The 23,020-nt window shown below is 47.1% G+C and overlaps 1 protein-coding gene across 1 annotated transcript; it reads left to right on the top strand.

Moving 5' to 3' along the window:
• Nucleotides 1-6,036: 6,036 nt before the first annotated feature.
• On the top strand, nucleotides 6,037-22,569 carry LOC8031192 (REST corepressor 3). The gene is made up of 14 exons (XM_029976212.3): nucleotides 6,037-6,340; nucleotides 7,029-7,091; nucleotides 7,918-7,992; nucleotides 8,085-8,137; nucleotides 8,612-8,773; nucleotides 9,225-9,346; nucleotides 10,821-10,884; nucleotides 11,012-11,121; nucleotides 11,857-12,085; nucleotides 16,139-16,216; nucleotides 18,093-18,150; nucleotides 19,374-19,540; nucleotides 19,738-19,961; nucleotides 20,968-22,569. The coding sequence occupies exons 1-14, from the start codon at nucleotides 6,229-6,231 to the stop codon at nucleotides 21,077-21,079; spliced, it is 1,629 nt and encodes a 542-aa protein (XP_029832072.2). The 5' UTR covers nucleotides 6,037-6,228; the 3' UTR covers nucleotides 21,080-22,569.
• The last annotated feature ends 451 nt before the right edge of the window (nucleotides 22,570-23,020 follow it).

The following is a 23,020-nucleotide window of genomic DNA, read 5'->3' as shown; positions in this document are numbered from 1 at the left end:
AGCTCATTGTTATTTGAGGCTAGAACAGCAGTATTGAGGACTGGGACATATACACGTTTGAGAGTCCGGCCTCAGGACGACGCCATCTTGTTAAATTGGGGTGCGCTTGGACGCGTCATAATCCGATTACGAAGCCTTGCTTGGGCATCGTAATCGTACCTGTATATATATATATATATATATATATAAGGGGTCGTGTTCCCACCTACGGCTGGACAATACCCATACAGAGTGTGATAAAATACCCAGTCCGCCCATGTTGATTAGTATCCTCTTTTTTCCCAGGAATGCAAAACGGTGCTGCTTCCCGCACGCAGGTTATGAGTCCGCCCTGTAGGCTTGCTAAAGTTGAAGCCTGGGCGAGTTGGTATGACATACTTAGAAGGTTAAAACAGCGCAAAAAACGACGGACAGGGTCTGTCCGTGTCCTTCTTTACCCTGTCCGTCGTTTTTTTTTTTTTTTTTTTGCGCTGTTTTAACCTTTTAGCTGTAGGCTTGAATCGCGGGACTGCTCTCGTCTGCCCGATCGTCTCCCTTCCTCTTTAAATGTACCACATCACCGCGCCAGCTACGCAAGAAGTACACACCGCGGGATAGAGGACGCAACAAAGCACAACCTCTTTTATTGTTCGTTACCCCCTCACCCTCTCTCATCTTTCCGGAGCGAGCTATTGTGCTGACCGTTTGATCGATGGTGGCAGATTGTTTGTGACATTCATCCTCTTTTCTAAGAGACATACAGACAAACTCGTTTTAAACTGCCTATACGACAACATGGCGTGTACGGACGAACGCATTAACAGCATTACAGTGTGCGTTCATAGTAGTGCGGCCTCACAAGAGTGTAACTCGTCGATTCGATTTGAATGGCGTACAGAGTAAATCGTGGAAATCAGTAAAAAAATATATATATGAGCACAAACGAAGAGGAGCAAAAAGTGCTAAACAAATGCGGGGGGGGGGGGGGGGGGAGGGGGAGGCATAATTTACATTAAAAGTACATTTAAAAGTGGCTATATTTCGGGTAAAACACTGCCAGACATACCGATATTAGACTATCTATATATAAATAGGAAAATCAAGAACAATGCAAAGCAATCTCTGCATAGTGCGTCACCGACGCGTTAACGGTCTCTCTCTCTCTCTCTCTTTCTTTTTTTAATCTCCCGCCCTTCTTACTTTAGTTGTTCCAAAATTCCTCATTACATGGCGTTACGCATACATGAAAGGATAAAACATCGAGGACGGGGACGGAAACAGGGCTTCTTTTATTGAGCAACAACATAGAATGACACAAAATATAAGACCGCCCCCCAAAGGTTTCGACGTTCTCGAAGGAGGAAATGAGAAAGTCGTTAAAGGGAAGGGGAAAAATACTATAAATTTAAAAGTTTAAAAAACACTGGTGTCACGACGAGGTATCTATAATCTAGTTATCTCTGGTGTCAGGAATTCGGCCTCTGTCATTGTCAGTGATAATGAAGGTGCAGAAATGTTGTTGTCGGCAACATTTCTGCACCATGGCAAATGATTCAATAATTTCTCTTCCAAATCTGTTGTTATGCCCGCCCAGTATTCTATTATCGGAGAAATAAGGAATACATTCATCACACATACGGCTGCGAACGACGACTGGGAGAACACAACTTGGAAGCCTCTGAGGCTTCCAAGTTGTGTTCTCTGAGTCGATGGTTAACACATTACCCAGTTTGTCCGATGTACTGACTTCCGCAGCTCAGTGGAATTGAATAAACCTTTCTTTATTCGCACTTTATGAACTTTTCGGCATGTTTTAAGATTGCACCATCTGGGTGCAATGTTATATGAAACTTCCTTATCGGTTTCTTATAACTGCTTATATAATATTATATTGTGCATATACGTTATTATAAGGTTCTTGTATGCTCACACATGATCTAATTTAATCATATGCTTTTTTTTTTAACTAAGAAATTTCTTGTGCATATAAGATTTTTTACTAGGGTGTAAAAGAGAGGACTGGCTTCTCCGATCTCTGCTGGAAGGCCCAACAAAGACCTGAGGAATGAGGATGTAACCGTAAAACCAGGAATTGTAATCCTTCCTTTGGAGGATTTTCCCGCGTAAAAGTTAGTCCCGCTGTGCAGTCCGAAAACTTCAAGGATGCTGTCAGCGTACACAGCATATCTGGATAAATGCCCAAGTAATCGTGGACATACCTAAATACAAGGCAACCCTGAAAGGACTTGTCCAACCAATCGTTGATAGCCCTGTCGACAAAAAGAGGAAATATTTCACTAAGGAATGGTGCAAGGCAAGAGCATGTACACACTTCTTTCTTTTGTCTGTAAATCTTTCCTTCATATTCTGCTAAAGTGGACTGTAAATAAATATTTATCAGGTCGAAGGTCGATGAAGCCCTCTACCGAAACACCGGAGGAATTATGAAAGTTGCAAATTCCATGTTTATGGATCGCATTAGCCCCAGAATCTAGGATGAGTTTTGATTCTAGGCTGTAATACATATATCTTCGATGTCGAAAGACATAATTTAGTGCGGAATGGAAAGAAAATAAAGCGAATTGAAGCGGGAGATTAATTCGAAGGAGTTTCGAACTGAGGATGACATTAGACAAATGTTTTTGTAGATAACAACTCAAAGGTTTTTGCCAACAGCGAATTTTTTTAAATTATGCTCCTGAGGGGAACTCCATCCTTGTGAGTCTTTGCAGTAAAAAACACAGACAAGTACTGTTAGGCAGAACTACCACTTAAAAGACGTCAGATTCAGGAAGGAACAAAGTTTCTTTGCCCTCGTGTGCAGCCTACCCGAAGGCCTCGATTTCAAGGACTCAAAGTTCTTTGACAGGGCATCATGAACCTTATCACAACAAGCACCTTCCTCCAAAATGACAAACACAACCGTTTTGTTCGATTCAAGTAATTTTAGGTGTTCTTGGCGACGCTCTCGCACAGCCGAACCAAGTGGAAACCTGCTTGGTCGAGGGGTGGATGGTGACACACTGCAAGCACTTCGGAGCAAAAATTTTGCCGTTAATATTCAGGTATAGATGACGCGACTTGATGCACAGAGGCTAGCTGGTCTACCTTTAAGAAGATCCAGAGCAAGCTTTGGTCCTTTCGACAGCAGATCCATTGTGTCAGCGGAGAATTGTTTCTCAGAAAGTATCACGGGAGGTTCAAACTTGGTGGTCCTTAACTGTAGACACGAGGCGTTCCCCTCCTTGAGCAGTTTCTTTCACGATGTTTGAAAAAGACTGGCAGCTGCATCCATGAAGAACCCGTAATCCATTTGAGACCTGAGTCCTCGCCCGAATAATTTTTTTTCCATTTGAGAGGGAAGCACTCTTTTCATCACGTGAAGTTCATGAGAAACTTGTTTTCTCGTAATCTGCATTACTCCGTAGCATGAAGCCCAGTTGTTGCAACCCAAATGCCAGCTCTACACAGGGATGAGGCAAGTCGTTGCGAAAGTAGAAACCCAACTTTCCTTGTTCGAGAACTTTGAAACTTTTGAGGGGCGGCTTTATATTTGATGTCATTGTATGTTGTTGCTCAATAAAAGTTCTGTTTCCGTCTCCGTCCTCGATATTTTATCATTTCATGTATTCGTATCTATTCACCAACACGCTCGTTTTCAATTAGTACATGACGTTAGGTGCGATAAACGGCATACAAGTCAAGCGGGTGGAATCAAACAGGTTGGATACGAACAACGGTACCGTACGCACATCTAAGGATGGCATTTTCCTAAAAACAATGTTTTTCCTTTGACTGGCCCATACGAAATCAAGAGCCATTAACTGAAGAACATTTCGAACACTCCAAAACTATGCACACACACAAACACACACAAACACATACACACAAAACATAGTTTGATTGTTTCGAGATTGCAACACATGGATAATTTAACACAAAGCACAGTTCGATGGACCCCTAACGATGACACGATGTAGTCGGAGTTAAAACCTTGAAACTTGAAAGTACCTACCAGAGCAACTAGCCTAATTTCGGCACTCCATGCATCCCTCAATCTTGTTGTGGACACCGCCGTTTTAATGCTTACATTTGAAAATACGACTTCCTGAGTATTAGATCTGGGATATGCGCCACCTACGGGGTAGGGGGCGAGTTTCCTTTGAAATTTCCCAAGAGAGGCAGAGCCTCCGGAGGTGACGCCAAACTTCCCACAAAGGAGCTCCTCGGGAAAGAAGTACCATGCAAGTGCCTTCGCTTCGGGGACCTCGGGGTGGGGTGCACGGAAGGAACGTAAAGTGGGCCCGTCGCCCCGCCCTCGTCCCCGGAAAATTGAAAACTTTCCGCCAATGAGACATTGGTGTCAGCAAGCTGACAATATCATTTTCTCTATTGCGCATGCTGCTTTTAAGATTTTTGTAGGACGGAAAACCGTTTCCTGCCATATCAGGTAAAGCTTCAAATGACTGGCAATCGTAATTTTAAGCATCAAGACGGATAAAGTGTCGCTAGTCTAAAGCTTAGCTCTCTGCCTTTGGTGACATTTCGCCGCACGCGCAGTCGAAACTGCAGATGAAAGGCAGCGCGTGCTGGAAACGGAGCTTCCACTGGCCACTGATGAGACGCTAATGCAAAATCATGTGTTGGATTGTAAGACGTACGTTTAAAGGGTGATGAATGAAAGGGGCGAAGAGGGCGGGGGGGGGGGGGGGGGGAGCTTGTGTTTTTCCGAGTACTTCTCAGCGGGAGCGGAGCTTCCTGTTTTTCAAATATGACGTACAGCTAAGTAAACTCTACCTGCTTAGCTTTAAGCTTTCATTTTGAGGATAAGTAGTGAAAAGATATAAGTGGCTGCATTCGCCATCTGGTGACGCAGTGTCCAAAGGAATGTCTAGCTGGAACCCAACTTACGTGGGATCGATTCATCAATACGCAATCAACAGTTTTGACTGTACGTGATTTCAATCAAAGGGGAGCACCTATTTAAACGTGGCCGTTAATATTTCTTGCTTATTTCTATAATATATGGTTATTAGACAGCCTCTCCCACACCGACCCTTTCTTGACCTTTTGACAGGGCCCGTAAAACACGCGTCATGGTCACTATAAAAAGCAGAGAACAAGAAGATAGCACGGAGCAAAGCATTTATGTAGTATAATAGCGGCCGGATTCTCTATCGGTACTTTCACTTAACAATGACATATGCGCCTAATGTTCCCGACGCTGGAACCATGGGCGCTGGCCTACACGCCAAAACATTTAATCCGGAAAGTAACCGAAGGGGTAAAGGCGACGGTTTAAACTAAGAGGCTTCTGAATTATGAAACCATACGCTGAAATCTACCGAGGTGGGCAAGTTAATGGTGAAAGATATTAACTGCGAAGTTAATATCATGTATGCTGAAATTGAAATCATGTGACATCAACAAATGTACGCGCGAATACACAAAGCGCCGAGCCAGTGCCGATTAATCTGACACAAGACGCCGTTGGTCACAGGCGATGCCGACAAAACTGCGTAAAGGTAAGCTCTGCTGATACAAAATGCCTGTCTGAACGAAGTTGCTTCGGAAGTAGCGAGGCAAAAGCACAATTCGTTCTTTTTTGTTCTTTTTTTAACGGTCGAATTTTATGGAGGCGGATGGACACAGAGCAAGTACATAAGTACGGAGATTCAATGATACGTACTAATCGTCGTCTTTGAAGTTCAAACCGATGCGTCTAATCAACTCACCGTAACGTAACTGGCTTGTGATACAAACTAAGCTTCTAATTGGTAGCTTAAAAGAAAATGAAAGCTGTTTATTTAGTAAATATAAACGCGTTAATAGTGCAACTAAAGGTTGTCTCAGTTTGACCGGTTAGTATCGGCAGCGTCTCCGTAGATACGGTTCTTAAACCGCTCATTTCTTCTTTTTATATGTTATATATGACAAAACATGTATTAATAAAGTACTTTAAACTTGAGAAGTGCGGTGTTTCGCTGAATTTCAAATTTGTTTACATGACATATACGTTTATACGAGGCACTATATCTCGAAGCGGACGAACATTGCGCGCACCGCCCGCTGATCAGTATTTTTTTTGGTCGACTGTTTCACTTCAGCCGTAGGGATCGTCGGCTGTCTCTTCGGTATATTGCGCCCTTTAAAACATTTACGCTTTAATTTGTTCGCCAAAGTGCTCACCTCAAAATTAGCGAGGTTGGGCGTGCTCCTTTTCGGCGTCCGATCTGAACTGGAAGCGAAATGGTGCTCGCGGACCGTCACGACGACTCCAGGATCGGGCGGCGATCCCGCACCGCGAGCCCAAACGGGCATTTGACCGACGACGGAAGCGCTACCGATGATTCAGAGCACGGTGAGAGAAGTCGCAAACTCGCGATCCGCGCATTGCACCGAACACTCTTCGTCTTTTTTTCCCCGTCTTTCGTCGCGCATCGCTCAATTCCGTGCAAACGCGCTAAAAAGAGCCGTTTGAACTCGAGTTCCTTCTTTTTATTGAGACGCGCACTATGCGAGTGACTGCAACTGAACCTTCGTATTTTCAACAGCATTTGCTGCAAGAAAACGGAGCGGGTGATTTTTTTTTTGTTTTGTTTTTTGTCCGTGGCACGGAGCTCGCGCTGTGCGTTTTGCCTAACCCGCCGATTAGACTGTTGTCAGTTCAGAATAGTGTTCTCTCATTTCGTGCTGGATCGACGATGGATCTCACCCCTCTCGCTGTCGCCTTGTGTGACGGTCTGTAGCTTTTACGCCAGTTGCGATCCCATGACCGTTTCCATGTCAATAAGAATCTTTAAAAGTTGTTTCTTACCGAAGCAGACGAAGCGTATTTCGAAGGTTACTTTTTTTCATGTTTGCTTTTATGTTTTTTCACGAAGCATAACTGGCAAATAGAATCGCGCATGGCGGTAATTTTTTTTTTTTTTTTTTTTTGTGGTTAAAGACATATCCACAATGGGTTTATTATTGTTTAATGACTACAGTCTTTGTCCCAAATTGCACTAACATAGCAAGAAAACAAAAGCTTGTCAACTTTGTTCCAGACCACGGGATGCGCGTTGGAAATGACTACCAGGCCTCTGTCCCCGACATCATTTCTGCCACGGGTAAGACGAAGGCTGGGTTGGGACCACCCTTACGTTTCCATCACCAGACGTTGCAAACACACCGAAAAATGTGCACAATCTTTAGTGGCAGCCATCTTTGCTAATTGCTTCCTTGAAAGGCAGCCATAACTGTTTATGCCATCTGCTTTGTGAGACCGCGGCAGGTACCTTCTGTTGAGGTGTGGTGCTTCAGCTCCGAAGACTGGTGTTGCGCCATGCTTCCGGTTAAAGTCAACAAGCTGTCTTCTAGTACAGTTTTTTTTGGAGAGAAAGCTGTCTATATCAGCAAGCCCCTGACCATAGCTGCTGCAAATCACATCAGTGACATTGCCTGCAGGCCATCGTAGAACTAGCAAGTAAATTACACACATCGTTTCCTCTTGTCCCCCACTTTTGGCTATGTGCAAGCCACGTGCCTGAGGAAAGTGTGCTTGTGCTATTTACTGTGGACTAATCGACAGATGGTGTTGCTTGGTACGTTGGCCATAAACAACAACAGGCAAACATTTGGCATATGAAGTGTCTGCATATCACTGTAGCACGTGTCACATTCGTATTTGCGAAAAGGGCTCTTACTCTGTGTGCCATAAACCATTCGCAGTGTTCCTTGAGACAACTGTTCCTGGCAGTGTCACCTTAGCACTCAGTCTGTGGTACTTGTAGTTACTATTTGCTGCTGACTAGAGGCTCCCGAAGAAAGACACTGTGGCACAAACCTGTGTACTTGTCTCGACTGAAAGGAGGTCTTCGGAGAGATGTTGTTGTAGTGTGCAGAGTGTTGGAACTCACAAAGTAAATCACTTTTTCCTCGGTTGATTCTCTTCAGAGCCATGCCCAGAGTTCACACCGGAGAGGGCCCTCCTGGTGTGGTCACCATGTTCAGACATCTCAGACATGAAGTGTAAGTTTGCCTGCCTCTAAAACATGACACACTAAATCACCTTGCCATCTGCCTTTTAATATGTGGCTAAGACGTGCTTATTGGTTCTGCAGTGGATGAGTACATCACTCTTGCCAAGGAGAAGTATGGCTACAATGCTGAACAGGTGGGTTGGGACGTCTAAACTCTCCATGTCTTGTGCTATTGTTGGACCGTCCTCCACATTCAGATCACAGCCTAAACAATAATATACTAGCTGTGGAACAGAACACTTCCCGAAATATAATGTGCTGCCTGAGTTCTCCAAAAGAAGAGGAAAGAGATAGCAAAGAGTGGAATGAGGGGTTCTTTTGGCAGGTGTCCGAGGTTATTGGAGAATCCTTGTGGTCTAAAAGTTTTAAAAAAAACCTGGTTTAGCTTTTAGCATTGCTCGTCTCGGCCATGCTTAAGCTGTACCAAAGAAAAAAGGTTTTTCTTCCATAGGATGCTTGAGGTGTCCCTGTGGATACTTGGAGTGCTCCTGGGGCTGCTTTGGAAACCATGCAGGGTTCTTGGGAACACACTTTGAACACCTGTAGAGTGTAATGAATACATTGAGGGAAGAAGGCTTCTTGTGTGGCAATATCTTGTGGATATGCAGGCATTGGGCATGCTGTTCTGGCACAAGTACGATCTTGAGAAGGCGGTGGCAGACCTGGCCAACTTTACTCCGTTTCCGGACGAGTGGACAGTGGAGGACAAGGTGCTCTTCGAGCAGGCCTTCCAGTTCCACGGCAAGAACTTCCACAAGATCCGACAGATGGTGAGGGGTGCTTGATGAGGGACCACCAGGGAGGCCTCGGAAGCATAGTCAGTGTTCCACCACAGAACTTGCTGCCTTCAAGTCCCATTGTCAGGGACAAGTTGTAATTATGAATTTTTGCTCCGAGGGTACAGAATGTGAGCAGGGAGCAAGCACAAAACTAGCTTTAAAATGGGGCTCTTGTTTTGTGTTTCAATTCTTTCTGTGACTCTGGTCACCGGTTAAAGGTCTAGCTTCCCATCTCGCCTATATACTTGCCATTAGACCAGGTTAATACTACTAGTGTGTTTTCTCACTATGTCTAGTCATAAAATTAGAAAGGGGATGGGGGCGTTTACTTTTATAGATTTTGCTGGTTAATTACAAGGGCTCTTCACTGTCGGTCCCACAAAAGTGTGCCAAGAACACTGGATCGGGTCGGAACATGTCTTCTCTCTTCCTCTTGCGGCAGCTGCCGGACAAGACCATTCCGAGTCTGGTGAAGTACTACTACTCCTGGAAGAAGACTCGGACGCGCACTAGCCTCATGGATCGGCAGGCTCGCAAGCTTGCCGGAGCCAGGGAGGAGGGCAGGTGGGTCCAACTCTCTCGCCTCGTCCTGCTTTTTCTTCTTCCGCAAGCGTCGGCATTGACTGATCGAGAGATGCAGGATGAAGAATGAAGGGATTGGCACAAGCTAATGTTATAGCCGGTTGTTCGGTTCCGACAGTCTTTCTAACCGTTCCGGGACAAGCTTTCTGGGGCTGTTGCACTGTTTAATCACACCCGAGCTGCATTATGTATTGCGTTTTCCAAACCTGCCTAAAAACCTCTGTTGCCTAGCAACGAACCCAGTTGGGTCCCTTGAGGTGCAACTTCCGGACAAGTGCAATTTTCCAAAATGTTTCCTTGAGTCCTCTGAGACAAATGAGAGGTTTTTGTCCCTGTACCTCGGAGACCCACTCGGAAGAGATCCTGCCATCTTTAGAATGATGGGCACTGTGCAAAAAATGCTTGCCTATTTGAAGGCCTTCGAAGCTGTCGTACCTGGGTCACGGTAATGATTGAAGTAGAAGTATGGGCTAGTTGGTATTTCATGATTAAAGATTAAAACAGCGCAAGGACACGGACAAGAACAAGAAGGTAGACAAACAAGGCGCTGACTTACAACTGAAGTTTATTCGTTCTAACAGCGAGTATAAATACTGTATTGTCACAACAAACAAACATGAATAAAAAGCTTGACATGGATGCCACGTGCTCACTAGCCATCGCTATGCACTGTCACTGTTTGTCTAAATAGGAACGTTCCTTATCTGATAAAGATAGTGACGGAATGCTCACACAGTTTTGCCCCAATCTTCCCATTTCCCGCGCCTGAATGATTTCCCGAGTGAGTTTGTCTTTATTTTTCCTAATCACTTCACATTTGTCAAAGACGGGAGCGCAGCAACAGTCTCAGCAGTGTAGGCCAAGGTGACCTGACACAACTCTAAACACGTTATACTTGTGCTCGTGTGGCAGGAGATACGTCGGGCAAACGGGGCGATGCCTCAATGATCGGCTGCGGGAGCACAAGTATAACGTGTTTAGAGTTGTGTCAGGTCACCTTGGCCTACACTGCCGAGACTGTTGCTGCGCTCCCGTCTTTGAGAAATGTGAAGTGATTAGGAAAAATAAAGACAAACTCACTCGGGAAATCATTGAGGCGCGGAAATTGGAAGATTGGGGCAAAGCTGTGTCAGCTTTCCGTCACTATCTTTATCAGATAAGGAACGTTCCTATTTAGACAAACAGTGACAGTGCATAGCGATGGCTAGTGAGCACGTGGCATCCAGGTCAAGCTTTTTATTCATGTTTGTTTGTTGTGACAATACAGTATTTATACTCGCTGTTAGAACGAATAAACTTCAGTTGTAAGTCAGCGCCTTGTTTGTCTACCTTCTTGTTCTTGTCCGTGTCCTTGCACTGTTTTAATCTTTAATCACGGTAATGACTTGGGTTTGACAAATGTCCGGTTGTCCCGTTTTGTGAAGTCGGTCTAATGCCGTCTGCTTCGTTTTGACAGCGACGGTGGCTCCGAGGCCGGCTCTGAAAACGAGAGTGACATGGAAGTGGACAACGCCGAAAACGTGAGTATGTCGTTTACGGGGATGTGCGGGTAAAATTTGGGTGCGTTTTCGTCTCGAACTGTACACGGCTAAATGACCTGCGCAATGCCTTTGTTATCTCACGTATATGATGGATTGTTGCGTGCAGAAGGAAGAGAGCATGGGCAAGGGGCCCTGCTCCAACTGCAATGCTCCGTCCAGCCAGGTGTACTCCTCCAGCAAGGGTAACCTCTGCAGCAGCTGCTACCAGTACTGGAAGTGAGTCTGTCTCCCTTTTCTTGCTTACTGTACTCGCCACGCGACGTTGCTCGTCGGGGTGTCGCGTGACTTCTGCGCCACGTGACAAAACGTTAAGGTGCAAGCAAGCGCTGGTAATGGTTGGACATGGGCTAAAATTCCGAGACTACAGAGAACGAGGGACGACACGACACGTAAGTCTCAAGCACAGCCGTGTTTGAGACTCTAGACTCTAGGATTTTAGTCTATCAGGTGACAGCTTATCGTCAAGGTCATATAAGCAGTAGAGCCCCTACGGGGCTCTATTGCTTATAGGACCTTGGCCTGTGTGTCGGTCAAGTGGAGTGTGCCGCTTTTCTCAAGAAACCGAGCCCTATAACACATTCTGTATTAAAAGAGAAGGTGACCCTCCTAAGTACTGGATGAGAGTGTTGAACTGGGCAAGTTGGTAATAGTTTCACATGATAGGAGTAACAGCTACAAAGAAACGAGGACTACGAAAGGAGCACTTGCAGCAGGACAACAGCTGTCGTCCTGTCGCAGTGTGTTCCTTCCGCGGTCCTCCTTTTTTTGTAGCTGCTGTTCCTATCGTGTTCTCCCAAGTAGGTACTCTTTTTTGTAAGAAAAAGTCCGGCGCGTGTAAAACGGAAGTTTGACGAATGTGGAGTGTCTGTGTCGAGCACGGGTTAGCCGAAGCGAAGAGCAGCGACATGGTTCGACGCTTCCTTCAACCCTGTGCGTGCCTCCTCCCTCCAGGCGCACGGGGTTGTCCAAGGGGGGCCCCCTGGGGGGCGTGGGCGGGGGCCTGCTGCGGGGCAAGCACGAAGCCCCCTCGCGCCACCTGGCCAGGGGCAACAAGCGGCGTCCTCCCCGGGGCATGTGCCTGCAGTACGAGGACCTGGTGGCCATGGCCACGGGGCCCTCTGGCCAGGGGGACGCCATCCTCAGGGCCATGGACTCGGAGCTGGTCGCCCTCAAGAGACAGGTGCGGACGGATGAACGCGGTTGAACCCCTGAAATGGGGTGCCAGCTTGCACTACCTGGCAGGTGTTTACCCATACCTAGCAAACAGAGCATTAGGGTGAAGACTTGTAACTAAGGGTGTGCGAATGGTGGTACTTCAACTTGAATTGAATCGAACAGGGGCCAAAAGAAGTCAAATACCAAATTGAATATGAATATCAAAGACTTTCTTCTCGCAATGTTCACGGGGCTAAAAAGAAAAATGTTTTAGTGAGAAAAAAGTCCTATTGTTTATTTTTCTGCGGGGCACGTGGAACAAGGATGGACTAGCACGAGTGCAAACGGTGTTAATAGGCTTAATAGCTATCGGATGCTCCCACTCATCGTCCCGTGGATACGCAGTGTGCTGGGTGAACAGACTGATAGAATCGATCCAATTGAATCGGGCGACGTCCTATGCCAGCTGGCCCGGAACTACGGTGGTGTACGTCGACAGCTATGGCAACACACCTGATGACAGCAAGATGATGCCGTGGACATCATTCTGTGCATAAAAGCGATCTGAGTATAAGCTCTTTTATTCATTATACAGTGTCTACTGGGAATCTGAAGATCAACTAAATATATTCAAGTAATCATTATTCGATTTCAATTCAAAACTCGAATATTTGTACTTCTAAACTACGGTTGTCGCCGTGCATTTACGATGGCTGTTGCACATTTGGAAATGCCCGCCTAAACGCTAAACCGGGAACACCGCAGGAGGTGTTGCTATTTGTTGTCTCTGGCAAGCTATAAATGTTATATTTGCAAGGTGTTTCACTTTGCCGAGGCTACTTATACGAGGATAAAGGAAAACAACTTGAACGGCAAAAAGGACGAGGACAGGACACAGCATTCTTGCTCATGTTGCTTTTCTTTATTCCCTTAAGTTCATCAGCATGCATCAATTTGTCAAGGCTATTAAAGGGACCATGAAATGACGTTTTAACTTTCGCCAGATAACTTTTACATTAAACCGTCAATGTTCACTGAATGCCGAACAGGCATCCGTTTTCGTTTAAGTTTATTAACTTTGACACAAAAAAATTAATGAAATATCGACTTTTTCTTTCTCTCTAACTGACCACAAAACAAGTTGCGGCGTAATTTTGACGGTCGTGACGTACCCTGGCACAGGAACCGGAAGTTCTCTCGGCTGTAGGAGAATGGGAGCGTTAGCGGCGGCAAGTTGGGGGTTGTGCCGGTAGGTTTTACTGCGCTGATGTCGCCGACGTATTTCCTGAATCGGCGCCTCTCATCGCCGCAATAGCCATGGACACATCGCAGCTGAGCGAAATTCAATGAGATATGTTGCGCTACAGCGACAGCATGGGACTAGTCCCATAAGCCGGTATGCCTGTTGGGAAGTGCAGCGAGTCTTCCGGTGAAGACTCCAGAAGTCAACCCAACTGTCATTGCTGGTAAAAGGCGGCCCATGTCAGTCGTTTGCAAAGCGACGTAGATGGAAACAAATTGCCGCGGCGTTCTTCGCGGCCTCGGAGATGCAGGAGCGAGTTGACGTTAAAAAAAGATACGTTTGAACTACGACAGTGTCAGCAAGAGCCACGTAAATACCTGTTGACACTCGGAGCGGACGCGCGCGTTTGATGGAAGTGCTGTATTCGCGCTGTTGGTAAACGCTTCGGGACCGATCTTTTACGATTGCAACTCGATACTGACGTGACACTCTGCAAAGGAAGGTTGGACCGGCATTGCACGTAGCCCCCACGAACTGTTATAGCTCGACAGTGACGTGTAGTCGTGTCAGAATAAAAATGGCATACTAATAACGAAGTGTACATACCTTGTTACGAAGGTAATCCATACGGCATTTTTTTTAGCTCTATATCACACAAAAACAACAAGATAGAATCGACGAGAGTCCCTTTTCGACGAGTGTTCGTCAACACTGCCTCAGAAAACAAGGGGAAGAGATTGACCTCACCTCTTAATCTAAAATTGAGGTCAGCGATCAAACTACTCATCCGGTAAGGGTCCACAAGGGTCGCGCGGGAATATTCCATCCAGCACGCCAGCCGGTCGGAGGCAGACGGTTTTGGCCAAATACCGTCGAAGCAACGCTGCGCCGAGTCGGAGTGCCTGCTAGGCCTATCTGCCAAGCTCGCTTGGTTGGCGTCGGTAGATTCGTCGCCGTTGTAGATTTTGTCGGGTGTTTGTGGATCCAGCGTTCTTGTTCGTCGTGGTCTGTTTCAAGTACTTTTCTCTTGCTGCTTGAAATTGGGAAGAACACGTAGAAAAATAAATATTCGTTGGTCGTTGCGACAAAGCAACTGAGCGACGCTTTCGGCCCCACTGTGGTCGGCCCTAGTGTAGTTGCTTCGTTTACCACACGATAGATGACGCTTGGCTCTCAGCATTATCAAATTTGGCAATTTTCATCACATCTCTAATTATGTTATAAAATGTGGATCTGAATATTAATTAACAAAACTTTTAGGAAACATTCGCCGGCTATTTATTGTTTACGATCGCGGTGCTGGTGAGGTATGCTCTTACCCAATAGGCGACGTGGATTCGGCTGACGTGCTGCGATTCCGCGGATGCATTGCAGTGAAAAGGCAGAGAGCTTTCGAAGGAAAGAAGGCGCAAAAGAGTCCAGTTTTCTTTTTAATGTTCTATAGCGAAAAGTTTTTTTTGGCTCCCTATTTTTGTGTTTTTGTGTTTCTTTTCACACCTTTTACGACGGTCGGTGGATGAAATTCGATTTCAAAATTGTTTCATGGTTCGTTTAAATAAATATGGGAGAGGAGAACAAATGAGCCGAATAACATGTTTCCACCCAGCATATTTTCTATATCTCTCGCGCATTATCCTTTCTTTCTTGGCTCAAAAAACTTTTGTCAATGTTATAAACGAGCCTTTCTTGTAGGTATTACGCACATTTGCCCTCGGAAATTTTGCAAAACCTTCGCTCTTGGGAAATGGAGTTCCAGAGTCACCGCATAGATGGCGCCAGCGTGACAGTGTGTTCTCTCGTCCTAAGAAATTTTACGAGGTTTCAACAAGTCCAGTCTCTTTCGGTCGTACTCAGTTGCAAGAGTGGGAACGGGCCTTTAGCGCTTCTTAGAAATTAATTCAGACGATGGCAGCTTCCCATTTGATGGAGAAGCTGTCTAAAGTGCGTCTGGTTCAGAATCTGAAACCACGAGAATGTCAAGGAATGTGCCAAAATGAAACAGAAATTAGAATGGGAAGAGAGGTAACAACTTTTTTCCTTCAATATTTTCATTTGATTCTTCCCAGCCTGAATAGCTTGTAAGCACTGTACAAGCTCCTGCTAGATAAAGGCTTCTGCATCCTCGCTTCCTTTAGACTGTTCCTGTAGAAACAAAAACCCGACCACTGGGGAACGTCTTTTGGGAAAAATCTCCGCCGTCAAAGGGTTAATGGCAACACTGGTAAACGTTATGATCCGTGTGATGGAAGAGAGGTAAGTGTGGTGCACGGATGGATGGATGCACACGGCTGAACCCTTTCAATCGGGTGGCAGGTTGCGCAACCTAGCTGGTGTTTTTAAACAGTTAGCCTCCTCCCAATAAACGATGCATTAAGGCGACACCCTTTTAATGATAACACCGCTATACTTTACGAACTGTGTGACAAAGAAGCATGGATGAATTGATGAATGCACTCATCTAAAACGTTTAAGTCTGGCGACAGCCTACGCGGCGACAGACCGTAATCAAAGCCTGTTCACTTTCTCCGTTTTCCTCGTGAAAATGTGTCGCGACATGACGCTGCAAACTTTCCAGCAATCCTCCTTTCCGTACTAGATTACTCTGGGTACACTCCAGCAGCTGCTTGGTCTTGTGGCCTCCTGGTACGTGCAGGGTTTGGTATTTCGGCTTGTAGGGCCCAAGAAGCCAGTGGTTCCAGCGCACAACCGAGAAAAAGTGTCCAATTAGTGGTGCAACGCGGATCTTCGGTTTGGTTTGCCCGGCGGCTGTTCCGGTGCGTGTGCGTGACGCCCCTCCGCAGTTGTGGCCAACGTTTGGTCTCGTCTCCCGTGCAGGTGCAGAATAACAAGCAGATGATCAGCCAGCTGAGACACAAGACTTCCATGGGAATCGAAAACCTGCGGCCTGCCGAGGTGAGCTCTCACCGTACGATACTAGATTGCATTGTGTGGTACTGTATTTTATTTTACAGCCCATTGTATGGTACTGTACATACTGCAGCACAACTTTCTGCAGGGGCATTAGTGAACCTGGACTTGGGTCTTAATTTGTGCTTGTCTTGCCTGCATTCTTACGCTCATCAGTTTGCTTGCACGTGTATTCAGGACTTTAAAAGTATGAGTTCTTCGCACTCATGAATGAAGGTGTTATAGATTTGCCTTCACTGTGCAGTGAAGTCCGTTTTCCTTGAAGCAAAATGTCAGCATCATTTTAGTTTCTTTTATAGAATTAACTGCTTAACTAATAAAGTTGGATGTTATAAGAGTAGCAGTTTGTTTTATAGAATTAACTGTTTAACTAATAAAGTTAGATGTTATAAGAAGGAGCTTCCTGGGTTAAGTTTAAAAATGCTTAAGCTGCATACAGCATTCTACAGTGCCCCGAATGCCGCAACTGTTTGCTAATATAAATAAATGGGAAGAACATAAAACACAAAGAAGTGTGCTCCTTTAGCAAACAGTTGCCGCATTTGGTACGTCGTGGAATGCTGTATGTGCCTTAGATATCCTTAAAGTTTCTTGATTGAGTGGTTTTCAATGATGCCAGCAAGTTTCTACCCAATTGGTGTATGTATGCCTTTAATTTTATAATTGGAAACTTAATTACGAAAAACTTTTAAAAGTTTAATGCTCGGAAATTCTACATTCCCTGACTGATTGTTCGGACACCGAAAATTCAGACTTTCTCGTTATTTCGGACATCTGCTAGGAGCTGTGACTCACCCAATTAAAATAGTACATGTTAAAAACCAATTTTCCTAACAGTTCATTCGCAGTTCGAAAGTTTGATTTTTCGGGCTAAAATGGTTCCGAGTGGCGGCCGCCGAGAGGCTGCCATCTTGGATTTTTCGCTGGCTTGACCGTGGGCTTGGCTCGATGTTTCAGATGGATGGCATCGGTTTGGCAGCGCTATTTTAGCGCTGCCGAACCAGCCGCTAGGAGTGCTTTGCTATGCATTTTGTTTTTGCTGCGCATCATCATCATCATCGTCTTGGTTTCTTTCTTGATTTTCCATCTCCTACCAACATTTTGTTCCGTTATTGTGCCAGTCTCCACTTCTTGGGTGTGGAGTGCGCTGTTGACAGCTTCTAAACTTCGCACCTAAATGTCTCGCGGTTTCGTCATTTTGCCCTGCGTCGATACGTGCTTTGGCCCTCATGGCCTCTTCTTGCAACTCTGCCAGGTGAGGACATGACGTTGACGCGAATGCAAGCGTAACATGTCGCAAGGCACTCCTAGCGACTTTTTGAAGCCCGCTTAGGCTCGAGAAAGCCAAGTTTTGTAGTCTGCAGATTTTTCTTGTTCCTTTATTATTCAGACGCTTTTTCAGCCCCCACAAAGTCCGAAAAATCGGTCGGCGACTGTATGTACCTTACTAAGTGGACCTCTTCGCAGTTGCTAACAGGGAATCTATCTTTTTCCTGCGCAATGTACGGTTTTTGCAGAAAGCTCTTGAGAGTGTTCAGTTGGCTACCCTGTATAGACAATTGCAAGCACGTGCAGTTTACTCATGAACATAGCCTTGGCAAGCTCGCACTTGCACAGAGTTGTCCGCACGAGCAGACGTGGCGGCGACCAGTCACCTTGCTTGCAATCGTCTGTAGGGTACATCCCGTAAAATATGGCCTCTTCTGTATTCCACGATTTGTGTTACTCTGAAAATCAGTCTAAAGCTTGACCAAAAGATGACGAAGGCAATATACCATGTAGCAAACATTCTTTTTTGTAACTCGAAACGTTATCCTGCTATCATTGGACTTAACCATCTGCTTGACTTTTCTTCTTCTAGGGCAATGGACGGGTGAATGCCAGATGGACCAACGACGAACTGCTCATCGCTGTTCAAGGTGGGCCGTCCGTTGTTGTTGTTCTTGTTGTTTTACAGTGATGGCTGTTATCTTCCTACCACTGGAAAGTGCTTTCACGCGTTCCGAAACAAGAAAGAAACAAAAGCGTTTGGAACAAAACGATCAGATGTCTATTTTGTTCCAAACGCTTTTGTTCAAGCACCTCACGGTGCAGAAACACGCGCCGATGCCCAGTGACTTCGTGTGACTTGTCGCAGCTATCTGGATTAACAGAGGACTGCTCAGTTTTTTCGTAATCTTAAGTCTTGTTGTTGCCGATACGTTTCCGTGTTGGAAACATGCTGGTCCGAACAAGAAAGGCGCACATTTCGATTTCAACCCACGACCTGCACAAGGGTGTGCAATACAGACAATAACAAATGTACGACCCACAACGCAAATTGTGGGAATTCCACGTACACCCGCCGGCAAGTCGGCTCCCACGTGTTCCACGACCAAGCAGACCAGACCGGGCCCGTCCGTGGTCTATCTGTCCAGAGCATACGAGAAGTGCGTGGAACAGCCGAAGAGCGGTCGTGCCTTTCTATTGAACCTTCCACAAACGCAAGACCAGCCATGCCTATCGATAATGCATGGGCCAACTACGGCAACGGTACAAGCGTCCCGTGCCACGTGGTCCACAAAGACCTAGGCCTGACCCATGGGCCATGCTTGTCATGCCCGTGACGTCAGCCGTTGAAACATTATACTTGCGCGACCTTGCACTTGACCAAGTCCTACGCCGATGTCAAGGGAGAAAGGAGGAAGGGGGGGAGAGAGAAAGAGAGAAAGATTTGCGTCTCCTGGTGCGCCGCCTTTTATAACCGATTGGCAAGAAGGTTTTTTTAGCCACCGCCAGAAGGTGCCAAAGCGCCACTGTTGGCCAGGATTGCAAACGGAGGTCAAGAGGCGACTTCGCTCTATCTGATCACCCAGCAAGAATTAGGAAGCAGGGGAGACAAGTGCCCTCGTGAAATCACGTGGCGCCATGACGTAGAGGATGATACAAAGCAGACGAGAGTGGGAAACGCATGAAAAGTGTGTACAAATTGCTGCACAACCTAACGAGAATGGCGCTCATTTAATCCACAATCTGTACAAGATGCTCGTATGTATGAGTAAGCACTGTGTACGATGCGCGTAATTAATTGTGGATGTACGCGAGAGATGCTTTGAAAAAGGTGGATGGCTAAGATCCAACGGCAAGGGACGTGTCGTTGCAGGGATCCGCAAGTATGGGCGCGACTTCAAGGCGATAGCGGAGGTGATCGGCAACAAGACGGAGGCCCACGTGCGCAGCTTCTTCGTCAACTACCGCCGCCGCTACAACCTGGATGCGGTGCTGCAGGAGTTTGAGGCCGAGCACGGCATCACCAGCACAGACGACAAGGTGCGTGGGGTTTGGAAGCGTTTCTTCCGGCCTTTGATGGCATTCACTGGTGGCAAGGTTTTTGAAGCACATGTGGCCAAGAGACAGTCGTCCGCAACCGGGCCTTGTTTAACACATTCCAGATAACAAAGCCACGGTGCCATATTTTCTCCTGCGTCACCGAAGCTTTTACTAACGACCGCTTTCTCTCCGTGCAGCCGTCGTCCCTGGGAGCGGACGCGGAGTCTGCGGCCGCCAAGGAGGCAGGGGTCGGCGACGGCAGCCGTCCGGGGTCCCCCCTGGCGTCTTCGCTGCACGGCAGCAACGGGACCCCCGCGGCCAATGGGGCGGCGGGCAACCCCCCGCCCCTGCTGAGACCGCCCCCCGGGTCCCCCTCTCAGCATGCCAAGGCCAGCCCCGCCCCCCTCCAGCAGGGACCCAGGTGGGGAATCTGGGTTTACGCGGGTCCTCGAACATCCTCGGAAAACCTCGAATTTGAAGATGCCGCTTTTAGGTCTTCAAAAACCCTAGAATTTCTAAGAGCACTCGAAAATTCTCAAACATTATGATTATTGGCAATCAGATCCGACTCGTTTGTTGTCCCCACACCTTTTTGTTTACCCAACAGAAGGTCTGTGGGCACAGTGAAACATAGAAATACTAACAGTAAATAAAGTGACGATTATTGTTAGTGCCGGATCTCTCCCGAAAGCAGTCGTCGGAGAACGCGAGCCTGACCCATTTCGGCTTTTGTGCTGAGCTGGGTGTATGCACCGTGCATGCTGCATTGTTCATGCAGGCCAGAGCGGTAACAGAAGAGCCCCTCCTCGCCTCGGGCAACCGGAGAACACGAACTCCAGTCGAATGCCGACGCGGCGTTCGGTTACGTCAGCCGAGCAGCGAGTCATTGTTATTTGCTGTCCCCATCCATGTAATAATGTTTGGAGGTGGGCTAGTCGGTGGTGTTCCAAGTTGGTCTAAAGTTAAGACTAAAGTCTAAAGTTGACCGCTTGGGGCGCCACAGTCTGATCTCGTCCCCAATAGTCTCGGGCACTGTCTTGTGGAGACGTGCGGCAAGCACCGTAGCTGCGGACCAAGAGCTTGCTCTTGGGGCAGCGAATGTGCGGCCTGCTTGCACCGTGGGACTTCTCCGTAATAGAGACTAATTTATTTTGACAGATAACGTGCTTAGGGATAGGATTTCACAGAGGAAATGTCCCCAAAAGAGTGTAGCAGACGCATAATGTCTTGCAATCACCCAAAGTTGCACCAGTTCTGCGTGACATGCCCCAGCGCTCCGACGCTTTGCTAGTATACTAGCAGATCTTATTTCGTCAAACAAGAGGGCACTCCTTTTGACTGAATTTTATTTTATGTCAGTTGCGAAATTTGCTCTAAGCGCTCTGTTGGAGCACCCCGGACAAATGGTCGTTGCCGTCCGTTTGCAGGTCAGGCAGTTGGTCCATCCTGCAGCAGCCCCCTCCCCTGATCAGACCAAGCCCAAACATGGCCGCCGGCGCGGTTCACAAGTCCCAGCAGCTTCACAACAACGCCCTGTGAACGAGGGCGATGGGAGGACGTCCCACCCAAGACGCGCGTCGACTCTTTTGCACCACGTAGCTAGTGCTTCGATTGCATGCGGACAGACACCATCTCGACGGCTCTTCGTCCTTGCGGCTGCGTGGTTACTGCGCAAAGTGGCAACGACTGTGCCGTTTCCCGGAGCGGCGTGCCGATGCTGGCGTGCCTGCTTCGGATATTGGGTGCATCAAGATGGCCGACGCCGGCGTGGGGACAGCTCGGAAAGCATGCCTGTCGTTTTGAAGACTCTGCCTGCCATTCTCATAACTTCTGCTGACTAAGCATGAATTTATTCATCGTTTTACTTTTACTTTTTTTTTTTTTATGGTGCATTTTTCGAGTGAGTGGATTCAATCGTTTTTTTTTTTCTTTTCTTTTTTTTGTTGCATTGGCACGGTGGTGCAGATTCTTCGTGCTGGATCATCGCTTTTTGGGGGAGTGGGTGACCCAAAATGGCTGCCTACAATGAAGTGACGACTGGGAGGGAGGGGTGCACGTGGTGTCCTGAGTGGACACCCTCTTCTAACGCCTGGATCCGTTCGGTTTTTACACCAACGGCGTTCTGAAGCAAGACACTGGTACAAATGTCATACTACTCTAAACCAACTCCTTTTTTTTTGTGAAGTTTGGTTTATTTGAAGTGACTGCTGCAACAGTGACTGCCGCAACAGTGACAGCCACTAGAGCCTCTATTCTTCTCCGGGGACGTTGCCATCATGCGGTGAACGAGGTTGGTGGTGTCGCGTCGCGTTTTTAAAGTGGTGCTCGCGCTCGTTTTCGGTGGTGCGTCGTATCCGGGCGGCCAGGCGCAACCGGTTTCTCCAGAGTGGCACACGACGGCCACGCTTTTAACTGCAGAACGCCCACCGACAGTTCTCCCCGGTCGTCCGGTCGTGGCGGCATGCCGCGTGGACTCTTGTCGAGGCGTTCCGTTCCAGAGAACGGATCTTGGCAGCACGACCTCAGGGGCCTTGAGCCGCTGCTACCTTTTGCCCTAGCGCCGCAGATAATCTCCCTCCGCTTTCCGCGGGACGAAACGAATCAATTGCTCAAGCAGACTGCGGGCGACACCTCGCCAACGACCCGTGAGGCGGCGTCGCCTGAAGACGGGGGAGCGTAGTAACACCACTAGCATTTTTTCAAAGTATCATAGTCGGTTTCTGCCTATATTTTTTCGATCGTCGACGACCCATGTAGCTTATGCACAGTTAGCCCTTGTCATCCGCCACCACTCCGACATATACATATATATATATAGTATATAATGTAATCGCAAAGCGTGGTTTTTTGCTCTTTGCAGGGCACGTCTTTTGTGTTGGCAAGTTTGATTTGTTTTGGGTCTGTAGCCTTCGTGGAGCGCCGTGTCGACGTGGTTCGGAAAGCCTCGCGATGGGACTTTGTACAGTTGCATGCGGTCTCGTTATTGCCTCGTCGATTGGCATTCAATAAAAGTGAAATGTCGAAGGTCACGACCATGCGTCGACTGCATCATGTTGCGTAGTGTGCAGGGTTTCTGCACTACGAGAGTATCAATTATCTATACCACGGAGGGGGCAATGAGAGTAACTGACTATCTTTCTTCCTATTTTACCTTTACATTCTTTTCATCGCCTTCAGCAACGGTTCATGTTCTTTCGTTGAGTGACATCCCAGGTAGCACGCCAGAGGAATGCCCAACTTGGGCAAAGGTCTGGCAAACATAAGGGCCCAACTTTGGCGCAGTTAGGTTTTTGCACCATGGCACTCATCAGTGCCAAAGTACGGTGCCTAAGTATAGCCTAAGTTGGGCGATCCTAGGGCATGCCAAAGTTTGGCTCTTCTCTGGTACGCCAGAGGAGTGCCAAAGTTGGTGCCATACTTGAGCCATAACTGCCATAGTAAATCCTAATCTGGGAATGCGAGGCATGCCAAGGTTTGGCG

This window comes from Ixodes scapularis, unplaced genomic scaffold (genome assembly GCF_016920785.2).
Source record: "Ixodes scapularis isolate PalLabHiFi unplaced genomic scaffold, ASM1692078v2 PGA_scaffold10__122_contigs__length_95168666, whole genome shotgun sequence".
In the NCBI taxonomy this organism is placed as follows: Eukaryota; Metazoa; Arthropoda; class Arachnida; order Ixodida; family Ixodidae; genus Ixodes; species Ixodes scapularis.
Note: the sequence above shows the minus strand (reverse complement) of the source record. Positions and strands in the feature narration are given on the sequence as shown.